General features: G+C 49.7%; 4 protein-coding genes across 4 annotated transcripts; 3 read left to right on the forward strand and 1 right to left on the reverse strand.

The window, feature by feature from the left end:
* Window positions 1-57: 57 nt before the first annotated feature.
* On the forward strand, window positions 58-395 carry PtrM4_105940 (putative flavin-binding monooxygenase protein; the record flags this gene model as incomplete). Its single annotated transcript, XM_001936118.2, has 2 exons — window positions 58-299; window positions 362-395. 2 exons carry the CDS (start codon window positions 58-60, stop codon window positions 393-395), a joined length of 276 nt encoding a protein of 91 aa, XP_001936153.2.
* A 145-nt stretch (window positions 396-540) lies between these two features.
* On the forward strand, window positions 541-2,045 carry PtrM4_105950 (Pyr-redox-3 multi-domain protein; the record flags this gene model as incomplete). Its single annotated transcript, XM_066107669.1, has 2 exons — window positions 541-779; window positions 830-2,045. 2 exons carry the CDS (start codon window positions 541-543, stop codon window positions 2,043-2,045), a joined length of 1,455 nt encoding a protein of 484 aa, XP_065962118.1.
* A 741-nt stretch (window positions 2,046-2,786) lies between these two features.
* On the forward strand, window positions 2,787-3,703 carry PtrM4_105960 (endoglucanase E precursor; the record flags this gene model as incomplete). The annotated part of the gene is made up of 2 exons (XM_066107670.1): window positions 2,787-3,573; window positions 3,651-3,703. 2 exons carry the CDS (start codon window positions 2,787-2,789, stop codon window positions 3,701-3,703), a joined length of 840 nt encoding a protein of 279 aa, XP_065962119.1.
* Window positions 3,704-9,540: 5,837 nt separating this feature from the next.
* PtrM4_105970 (ribose-phosphate pyrophosphokinase 4) lies at window positions 9,541-11,000 on the reverse strand (the record flags this gene model as incomplete). The annotated part of the gene is made up of 5 exons (XM_001936116.2): window positions 9,541-9,615; window positions 9,662-10,016; window positions 10,171-10,543; window positions 10,609-10,700; window positions 10,930-11,000. The coding sequence occupies 5 exons, from the start codon at window positions 10,998-11,000 to the stop codon at window positions 9,541-9,543; spliced, it is 966 nt and encodes a 321-aa protein (XP_001936151.1).
* Between the last annotated feature and the right edge of the window lie 77 nt (window positions 11,001-11,077).

The raw sequence follows: 11,077 nt of genomic DNA on the forward strand, positions 1-11,077 counted from the left end.
GTCAAGTCGCGCATCGCCTCTCGTTGCGCATAACACATTTCTACTTTCCAATCTACAATGTCAGCCATACCGAATCTCCCTACCGACGTATCGCGTTTGCATGCAAACGGTGCAGCCAAGCCGTCTTTCAAGCTCAACAATGCGCCGGTAGAGAACCTAAGACGTTTGAAAGTGATTGTTATTGGCGCAGGATATTCGGGTATCTACTGTGGCATCCGGATACCTGAGAGGTTGAGGAATGTGGACCTCGTCATCTACGAGAAGAATGCTGGTGTTGGGGGCACGTGGTATGAAAACAGGTACGCAGAATGCCTATTGGACGTGCCATCTTCGAATATGCCGACCACTGACACTGACGTAGATATCTCGGTTGTGCATGTGACGTGCCTTGTTAGTAAGCTCTAAACAACACCGTGGTGATCGTTGCTAAGACGAAAGCTAGCACACTCGTATCAGTATACCTTCCAGCCGAATCCCAACTGGTCTTCCCTATACGCCCCTGCTGCCGAAATCCAATCGTACCTCCAAGATGTATGCCAAATGTACTCTGCAGACAGGTTCATCAAACTACGCCATCAAGTCGAAGCGTGTCACTGGGATGACAAGACTGCCAAATGGAACATTACCGTTAAGAATCTGGCGACTGGTGAGACGATCCACGACCAGGCAGACGTCTTGATTCAAGGACGTGGCAACCTCAACAACCCTTCTTGGCCCGACATAGATGGGCTTGACACGTTCAAGGGCGAGGTGATGCATTCAGCAACCTGGAATCAGAGGTAGTAGACCCTTCTTACCATTCAGCCAAATCAACTAAACCTAAATACAGCTACGACTTCGAGAACAAGCGGGTAGGCGTTATCGGTTCCGGTTCCTCTTCTATTCAAATTGTACCTTCACTGCAGCGACTACCGGGAACGCATGTCAGCACATTTGTGCGTAGCAAGACATGGATCTCGCCTCCGTTTGGACAACAGCTCTGGGACAAGTACGGCTTCCAAGGATCGACAATCCCAAAGGAGATGCGCGATCGTTTCGCCAATGATCCAGAGTACTACCAAAAGTTCCGACTCTCGGTCGAAGAAGACGGAAACGGTATTCATGCGGTCACAATGAAGGGAACGGAGATGCAACTTGGGGCAAAAGAGATGTTTAACAAACACATGAAGGAGAGGTTGAAGAGCAAGCCAGAAATCTTCGAGGCCCTTTTACCTTCTTTCTCGCCTGGATGTCGTCGGTTGACACCCGGTCCTGGATATCTCGAGGCATTGACACAACCCAACGTCGCGTTTGTAACATCGCCCATAACACATATCTCGGAATCTGCCATCCACACGGCCGACGGCAAAGCGCATGAAATCGATGCCTTGGTATGCGCAACAGGCTTCAAATCATCGGCTCCTCCTCCATTTCCCTTGACTGGCAGCAACGGCCTCACCATTACAAAAAAATGGGAGAAGCGCGCTGTAAACTACCTCTCGCATTCCTTCGCCGGTTTCCCTAATCTCTTCACTATGCTTGGCCCCAATGCAGCAATCGGCTCCGGCAGCCTAACGACCATGATCGAAACGGTCGGAGACTACATCATCAAAGCGATCCGCAAGATCCAAAAAGAAAACATCGCTTCCATAGTCGTCAAAGAGGCGCGCGAAAGAGACTTTACAGAATACATCGACGCATACTTTGAGGGCACTGTCTTTGCTGAAGAGTGCAGCAGTTGGTACAAGAATAAGGTTACAGGCGAAGTCGTGGGTCTCTGGCCTGGAAGTACACTGCACTGCGTCGAGGCAATGCGGAGCCCGAGGTGGGAGGATTTCGACTATGTGTATGTGGATGAGCTGGAAGGCGCACAGGACTCTGATAACGAACTCAATGGAGTGGGCAAGACGGCGAATAGATTGTCTTGGCTAGGCAACGGATGGAGCACTTTGCAGCACGAAGATAGGGATTTGGCGTGGTATCTGTATCCAGAGTTTTTAGATGTGCCTGTCGCGCCGCTGCCGGAGAAGAAGGAGGTCTATCGCATACGGCCTTTCTCGCACTAGGTATGTGCGGGATGGTGAATTATCAATTATTTTCTTTCAATTATGGTGCAAGGTACGTAATATCCTCTTCTTGCAATATAGATAAACTTAGCTTCAGAGAGTCATATTGCGTATATTGGGTACTTTGTACTAAAACGTCTCTTTTGTGACTAGCCTCTCCACGGTCCTTTGACAGTTCCGGACATGTACGAATCTAATTGGCAAGATCTGCTGCCGAACTCAAGTCAGATCCGCGGACAAAAGGTTAAAGAGCAGCATTCTGTTCGTGGAAATTTGGCGTATTCTACCCCGCGCCAGCCCTAGCGCTCCACCACTTCATCCGAGATCGTCATCATCTTTGATTTTCCACGTCCTCTACAGCTGACCACAACACTCTTTCCATGCCTCCCTGCAAAGCTCATGAAATAAACTATCCATTGCGTGTTCCAATCTGCGGAAATCAAAATGAGATTAGATATTAACGTCAGGTTTGTTCGACTGTCACTGCAATAGAACACAGATCTTCCGGAAAGGCTACCCTAGCTTCCTCGATATACACATGCAATATATGCCGAATCCACCATCCAGGTCGCTCCGCGCATCCGCCGTATAACAGTGCGTGAGACTAGAAGTTGGTCTAGCTGTTCTAGACTGATATGTCAAGCCTCAAGCAAATGTCAGCCATATAAAAAGGTACTCCGAAGCAGCCGTTCTGGCACTGTTGTGTGCAATCCCCTTCATTCCACAGCATCACCACTCATCATGAAGTTCTCCGCCACCCCTATTTTCGTTTTAATCGCAAGTATCGAGCATGCCACCGCCGTTCGTTTCCTCGGCCGCGTGAACCCAGCCACCCGTGAACTCACGTGGCCCGGAACAGGAGTATCATTTTCCTTCAGCGGCACCACCGCTAGCATCGGGCTCGAAGGAATATCCGGCTCCAACAGTGCTGAGCTCGTCGTCGACGGCGTCTCAACCGTCATCCTAAACGTAAACGGAACCTCCATCAACACACCCTCTTCACTCCCCCGTAGCCAACACACTGTCACCCTCCGCAAACGCTCCGAAGCCCTCTTCGGCACCATAACCATCGGCAACATCACCACCCCCGGTGGCACCCTAACCGCCGACACATTACCCAAACGTAAAATTCAATTCATCGGTGACTCCATCACCGTCGGCTACGGCCTCGACGGCACCTTCCCCTGCACCAACGACGCCGCCGTAGAAAACAACCCACGCACCTACGCCGCCCTGGCCGCCACGGCCGTCAACGCAGACTACGACATCATCGCCTGGAGCGGCATCGGACTAACCAGAAACTACATCTCTTCCACCCCCGACCCCAGCGACACCATGCCCCAACGCTGGACCCGGTACGGCGCCCTCGACCCCCGCGGCAGCTACACCTTCCCCCCGTCTGCCACCCCCAACGCCGTCGTCATCAACCTCGGCACCAACGACTTTGGTTACCAAGCCGGAATCCGCGATCCCATTGTGCCGTCCAACTTCACAGCTGCAATGGTGAGCTTTGTGAAGACGATCCAAGGTCGTTATCCCAAGGCGACGTTTTTTCTGCTGACGAGTCCAATGCTGGGGGATGGGTATCCCGCTGATCAGATGCAGAAGACGGTGCAGAAGGGGGCGCTGGAGGAGGCGAAGAAGGTACTGAGTGGTAAGGCGAAGGTTGTTGTGGTAGATATTCCGACACAGGGGAGTGTGGTGGGATGTGATTACCACCCTAATGCGCAGACGCATAAGGAGGAGGCGGCAATTTTGGAGGCGGCGTTGAAGAAGGGGATGGGGTGGTAGGGTTGAGGTTGGAGGGTTGATGGGTGGATTGGAGATAGATAGGAGATAAAAAAAATGTAAAGTCATATGCTCTCTCTTCACCTTTTTCTGTATCTCGCCTGAATATATGGTCTTCACTTTTTCTCAGTCGGGAGATTAGAACTAGATTATAAATAATATCAAGACATGACATAACTATATTGAATACAGATGGTTTTTTCACCTTGTTTACCAATAGTATCTTGCTCCTTTCTTCTAAACTTCAGATATCAAAACAGTGCCGTACAGCTATAGGACATTGCTATCTTTTCACTAAATATGACACTTTTGTCGTATGCTCCGATGTTATCTTTATTCCCGCCTCTTTGATTTCACTGAGCGAAAAAATACACTGCAACGGTGCTCAGAGCTTTTCCAAAGGGTTGGAAGGGTTGATTTTGAAAGAAGGTTAGATGGTATTATCTCTTAATGGGCGGTGTGGGCGAGTAGTCCATGTAAAAGGGGTGGGTAGAAGAACAAGTCATATATTTAATAAGTGAGCAACGAATGAGAGTTTATTATTTTATGTTTCATCTTTCTCTCAGTGTCTGGTCTTGGGATATAGAACTGCTGGTACTAGCTCTATTTAATTCAACTGCAATACATGTACATAGAATGCTATTATCTGTGAGTTCTAGGTGACGCAAGCGCATAATGAGAATAGTGAAATACTAGAGAAGGTAAGAACGTAATACAAACTATGTTTTTGTGAGCATGAGAGATCAGTATGTTAGGGGTATAGGTCTTGATGTAAGCTTGCGCTAGGAGATATGAATTATCTACGATTTTTGTCACTGTGTAGTGGATCTAGATTTCATTGCGTGTACTATGCGAAGGCTAGGGATTCTTTCTAATTGCAAATCTGCTGCGTCATTTTCATCTTTTAAAAACCTTTAGATGATGTAGTTTTGGGTGCCTTGGGTCAACTGTACTATAGTACTAGAGTTGCTACTATATTTGGAGCGCACAGTGTAAGTCACCGGTACTATGGGAAGAAATTGGAGAACCTACACCTTGTTGAAAGTAACATTCAAACATATACTGTATTCCAATAATAAAAAGGCAATCATTTACTCCTTACGCGGTACATGAGTGAAAATCCCATAGAAAAAGAAATTGGTCTACCCATAATCTCTAGCTTAAAAGCAGTGAAAGCACACTCTTGGTATGTCCGGACAAATCTGTAACTTCTCCAAAGTAAAGGTGTTTTTAAGTTGAATATGGTACTCACTCTCCATACTTTTGAAGGTTTCAAAAGCTCACTCCTGGATAATAACTCACGGTCATCGGACGGAATTCAGACGTTCTTCTACAAACCCTGCTACCACTTCTCCCATATTATAGATACCTGATCATATTTGAGAACATCCCGGTGATTCTGAATGTCACTCATGACGTACAACGACAGCACCCTGGTGGTTTCGATTCTCAAGGCCACGAATATTTGCTTTTTGCCGTCTTGTCGTCATCATGACCCCTCTCTATAACTCCCCAATAGATACGCCTGTCATACCCCAAACACTGCACTATACACGATACACAACGCACACCAGCCGTGTGATACTCGCATTCACAATCTACGACCAGTCCTTATCACGCCACTGAGGTACAATACGTCTTAAGACACACCATACATACCATGGCTTACCACTTCCATCAGGCCATCTATACAGAAGCGCGGTAACCTGTAACTATGCCATCATACTGATACTACTTCAATGGTGCCCAATCTATTAGAAACCCACATACTATATCTAAAATCCACATCCTTACCACATCACAGAGCGCACACAACGAAGAGCGACCCCCACGCCCTATCCAACCTTGTCACATCGGCTGTCCGCTTCCCACGATGCTCGCCACCTCCGATCCCCATAACCTCCAACCCCTACCGCCGCTCGCACCTCTTACCACAAATTTGACCACCCCATCGCGACGACCCATGCCCACCAGCATCACGACATCCACATAAAAGGCCCCACCAAACCATCGGGCCGAATCCTGCGGCGCGCCAAAATACGGCTTCTTCCCGAACACCCCGTCTCAAAGTCTCCATCTTACAATACGAGAAGATTAGCCCTCCCCGGCTGCTTACTGAAGATGCTGTAAGCAAAAAGAAGCGCGGTATTTTTGTCTCGTCAGCAAAACGGCTGACGCGCCTGGATTATTGCAAGCGAAGATGACGCACTTTGTGTACCACGTGCGTCCGTACGTGCGTGCGTAAGACCAGAGAAGAAGAAAAGAAGCACAAGGGATCAAAACATGATCGCCCCGTTGGATACGAAGGGGAAGGTATATACGACGCACAGGTTGGTAGTACCGAGCTATTGCCGGATCGACCGCTCCGACCCTCATACGGGAAGCCGTTGGGTGGAAATCCTTGAGCCATTCATGGAGGTACAAAAAAGGAATGCTGGTTGTGACGATGCTTATGGTGATTATGATGAGGGGGGTAGAGGAGAGCGACAGCCCGAATACTACATACATGCCCTGTCAACGGCCCGAGTCGCGTGCGCGTCTTGGTCTGGATGCTTCTTTCCTTCTACCGCTCTTCGGGCTTCCCGGGCTTTCCGAAGTTCCTGCCGAACTGGGGACTAACATGTCGAATCTGCATGAATGTTTCTGAGCCTCATGTTTTGTGCTCGTCATGTGGTGACGTACCGGTACCTGTGCTTGTTGCAAATGTCACCTGGGCGCTTGTTGGACTCGTAGAGGGAGAGAGCATCGGAGGTACTTGATCTCGTGTGGAGTCCGAGATTTGATTAATCGCCGGGAAAATGGGTAGGCGATGGCTCTAGATCGATCGAGCCTTGCGGTCGCTGCACTGCACCACTGTACAACGCACTGCTCACTGCCCAAGGCCAAGGATCGTGAATAAGGTACCTGGTACCTTACCTATGTATCTGACCCACTGTTGGTAGACGGAGCGGGCCAGGGTCCAAGCCGGCTCTTTGCTTACTGCCCGTGTACAAGACTACGGTCGAGTACCGGCCACACGTGCATCCTTACATGGCGATCTTGCGCAGCAGGCATTTTGCATTTCGGTGAGACCGCCAAATTGACAACGGAAAACGGGGACATGGAACCTTCCAGCTCTTTTTCTTTCTTGGATACTCATCATCGCTTACCCTGGACCATTTTGCGTACTTCTGAATCTGGGTAAATCTCCGATGGGGTACAGAGTCGTGTTTTTGGTGGTGGTGTTGTTGTTGTTGGTTGCTTCTGTGCATTCGTACCGGGACTAACTTAGCATGGCGGTTTTGGTACCACGTACACTCGTCTTATCCAAAATCCAACTGTTTAACATTAACAATTAATGCAAAGAGCACAAACATTAATGTATCGAGATAAAAAAATAACTCACACCCAACTTCACACACTACTCCAACTAAAATTCAGGCTCCATTGGCCCCCTCCCCTCGTTCCACCTGGACCCCATGGGGCTAACTCCCCAATGCCCCAACTCTCCAAACTAGATATCAACACCCAACGACTCACCTCCCCTGCCTTGCCCCGCATCCAGCATCTCCGAAAACTCAACCTACAAGCCTCTCACACCTCACATGCTAGGTGTCGTGTAATAAAGCCGGTAGCGAGCTCGAAAAAGCCCAGGGTACTTACAAGGTAAACTATCTTTGCAGGATCAAACTAGAGCTGTTGCGGATACATGCGGAAGAAAGGGAGCTTAGCCTTAGCTTACTTTCCTCGCTTGGGTTTTTAACATTTCGACTCTGAGGCGCGGTCTTTCCAGCCGGGATGGACCCATGTTTGCAGCTAAAGTAGCACAGTGGGGTAGTTCTTTTGCTAGGAGAACAAGGGTGGAATTGCGAAACGGCGTAACAGAAACTCTACTTTGATGAGGAGCATGGATGGATGCGTGATTTCTTGACATTGGTGTCCGGTTGATGCGTTGCGCTGAGATGAGTCAAGATCGGTTCCGCGGCTGTGTACGTTTGGACTGGGGACAGGGGAGGGTTGGGGGAAAGATGTGGATCTAGTTCGGTAATAAGTGGTCATGTGAGGGATATGGCGCGGGGGAAGGAGAGCGATTGACTTTTGCCAGGATGGCTCGGTTCACGGTTGTATTATGTGATGGGTATGTTTTTTGAGGTTTGACGACCAGCATGGCGGCAAGATGATGGCATGTCACGACCAGCACATCACACGACGGTGTGAAATGTCACTCTGGCCAGAATTTCGGAAAGGAGGTGCGACAATCTGGACCAGTTTGGTCTTCTGCATACCTACCCAACCGGACAAAGGACCAGAATTGGACACTTCCCCATACTTGTGCTGATGCGACTTTTTGGTTTCCTCGACAGCATGAATCAGTGTCTGGGTCTCCTCAAACATGCCAACGCGGTAGCGAGTGACCTGTACAATCGTACTCGGCATGGCTTCCCGCACACAGGTGAATCACGCTCTGGAGGCCTAACACGTCTTTCATCACCGCATTCCTCATGCCCCACTATGCAGACCCCTCTTTCGCAAACTGGACCCTTCATCTCCTTCAAAGTTAACAGCACAAGCTCGCTGGACCCCTTCTCCCTGTCCAAGATGGACCTGCATTTGCGCATCTCCCGCCGCGCAGCTGCAGGGCGTCTTGACCCCTAAAGTTACACACGCCTCGTCGCGAGACTCATGCGAAGGCTTACCTAGTGTTCGCCTATTCACCAACCTAAGGTCACACTAATCTAGCCAAAAGCCATAGTGTGCATCGGGTATTGCTTAGACTTGGTGATGTACGCACATCGGATGATTATGCTCTAGCTTTCGCACTTGGACCTGCAATGCCGACACGGGAAGATCATTACGTATCACGGAGTCGATACCGAGACTACAAGCATGGACAATTGTGATTTCCCACCATGATGTAGCACGGCTCTGAAACCTACCGTGTTGAGTTGGACAACCACAGGAAATATTAATAGCGAATGGACCAAAGTTGACTCGGCATGATCGGTCGATCTGATCACTTGGCTCACCATGAGACTGGGAAGTGGATGGTGAGTGAGATGAATACATGGAGTTTACCGTGAACGGTTTGGGGATGCGGCACTAATACAGAGCACACCGATCTCAATTTGGCGGTTGCGCGGCTGCACTCACAGGCTGTATTCGTGTACGGCTGTACTGCGATATTACAAGGCTGATCCGGTCGAGTCCGCTCGGTGATCACATGGCGTTTCCCCATGACTTTCGTAAATGTCGACGCGTCGAAAACGATGCGCAAGCATGAGCGATCACATCAGTAAGATGCTGCAGTTGATCAAACTTTGTTTGGGCGGGTTTGACGATGATATAAAGTTCGCACCGCCCCGAACCAAGAGCTGACTAGCCTAATTAGCTCGCATTATGCAGCCATGAATGGCGTGGCTTGCCGCGAACATGTCAAAAGCGGTTTGACAGCGGATTTAGTTTAGACGCACCTGCCACATGTTTTGGCGGGACGAGGTGCGATTTAGCAATTGTAATCTCACTAATGCACAAGCAGTGCGACGTCACGTGCAATGGCTTCTCTACCACATGCACCATCGCGCAATGCGATCTACAGATCATCGTTAAGCTTGTGATATGCTTGTGATATGCTTGCTGTTGTTTGAAGAGCAACCAGCCCGTGATGCTGACCCCTACGCCTGTACCGCCTGTAACGCCTCATGCTCATGATCCAATGAAAGTTCCTATTTTAGTCCACAGGTGCGTGTTTGAAGAGGAAACTAACACTTTCGCCGTTGTGAGTACGTCTGCAGGCTTCGGCAAGCTGTCCAAGATTAGAACGCATCCCCGCATCCGGAGTGTGTACTTACAGTTGGGCTGATATCAATCGTCTCAATTCGATCGCAGAGCTCCTTCTTGTCCTCATGGGGTACTGTGTTGGTCACAACAATCTTCTTGAGCTTGCTGCCATTGAGCGCTTCGATAGCATTGCCGCTCAGAATTCCGTGGGTGACGATGGCTAGTGCATCCTTTGCACCTTCGGAGATGAGGACGTCAGCTGCTTTGACAAGGGTACCACAAGTGTCAGCCATGTCGTCGACCAAGATGGCTGTTTTGCCTCGAACGTCTCCGACTAGCACCATTCGAGAGACCTCGTTGGGGCGTGTTCGCTCCTTGTGAATAAGGGCAAAGCCCAGATTGAGGCCATCGGCGATCGAGGTTGCTCTGAGATGAGTTAGTTCAAGGATGTTTTCGAAGATAGGACGGAGAGCAGTCCGACGCTCCGTTATGCGGACGTCTTAAGAGGGCACTGTTGTTCGATGTGCCGCTCAGCGCTACAAGCGTAGTATGACAAGCGGACGTAATAGACATGTCTTACCTCTTTGCACCGCCCGCATCCGGACTAACGATAACACAATCCTTGACATCGAGGTTCTCGCGGATCCACCTCAGCGTGCTAGGTTCGGCGTAAAGATTGTCCACGGGCACATTGAAGAAACCTTGAATCTGGCTTGCGTGCAGATCCATGGTGATCACGTGGTTGCAGCCTGCTGTCTGCAACATGTTTGCCATGAGCTTAGCAGTGATGGGTGCTCGGGACTTGTCCTTCTTGTCCTGGCGAGCATAAGGGAAGTTTGGAATCACAGCAGTAATGCGGCGAGCTGATGCCGTCTTGCACGCGTTGATCATGATGAGTAATTCCATGAGCGCGTCGTTGATGTCGCCTGGTGGTGTAGATTGCAGGATGAATACTACGATACGGTCAGCTTGGAGCCAGCGTACGCAAAGCCACGCTCCTGCAGACGGGAGAGCATACCATCTTCATCTCTGACAGACTCTCCAATAGTTACTGAAGTCTCTTGGTTTGAGTATTGGAGCACGAGGATCTTCGTAAGTTCTATGCCGAGTCTGCCGCAGCATTAGTAATGCTGTGCAAAACATGTGCTTGACGGTATGCAGCGCTCGTCACTCCACATGACGAGGAGTAGCCACATGCAAAGACGCTACACATCAGCGCGAAGTGCATCGTATGGGCAAAGATGCCCCGATAGCAGGTGAGGTTTGTTACCCGCGGGCATGTGCATGCCAAGTCATAGCCATAGACAAAGGCAGCATAAGGCGTGCCGAAGTTACTTACCGATCCGCAACAAGCCGGGCAAGCTCAGGGTAGCTGTTGCCAGTTAGCAACTTGATGCTGTTTGTAGCCATGTCGATGAGGTTGAAGGAAGATTATGTCCCCCTCTGAAAATCATCAAGTAGTCGCCCAAAGACTGAACTTTTTGACG

This window comes from Pyrenophora tritici-repentis, chromosome 5, assembly GCF_003171515.1.
Source record: "Pyrenophora tritici-repentis strain M4 chromosome 5, whole genome shotgun sequence".
Lineage (NCBI taxonomy): Eukaryota > Fungi > Ascomycota > Dothideomycetes > Pleosporales > Pleosporaceae > Pyrenophora > Pyrenophora tritici-repentis.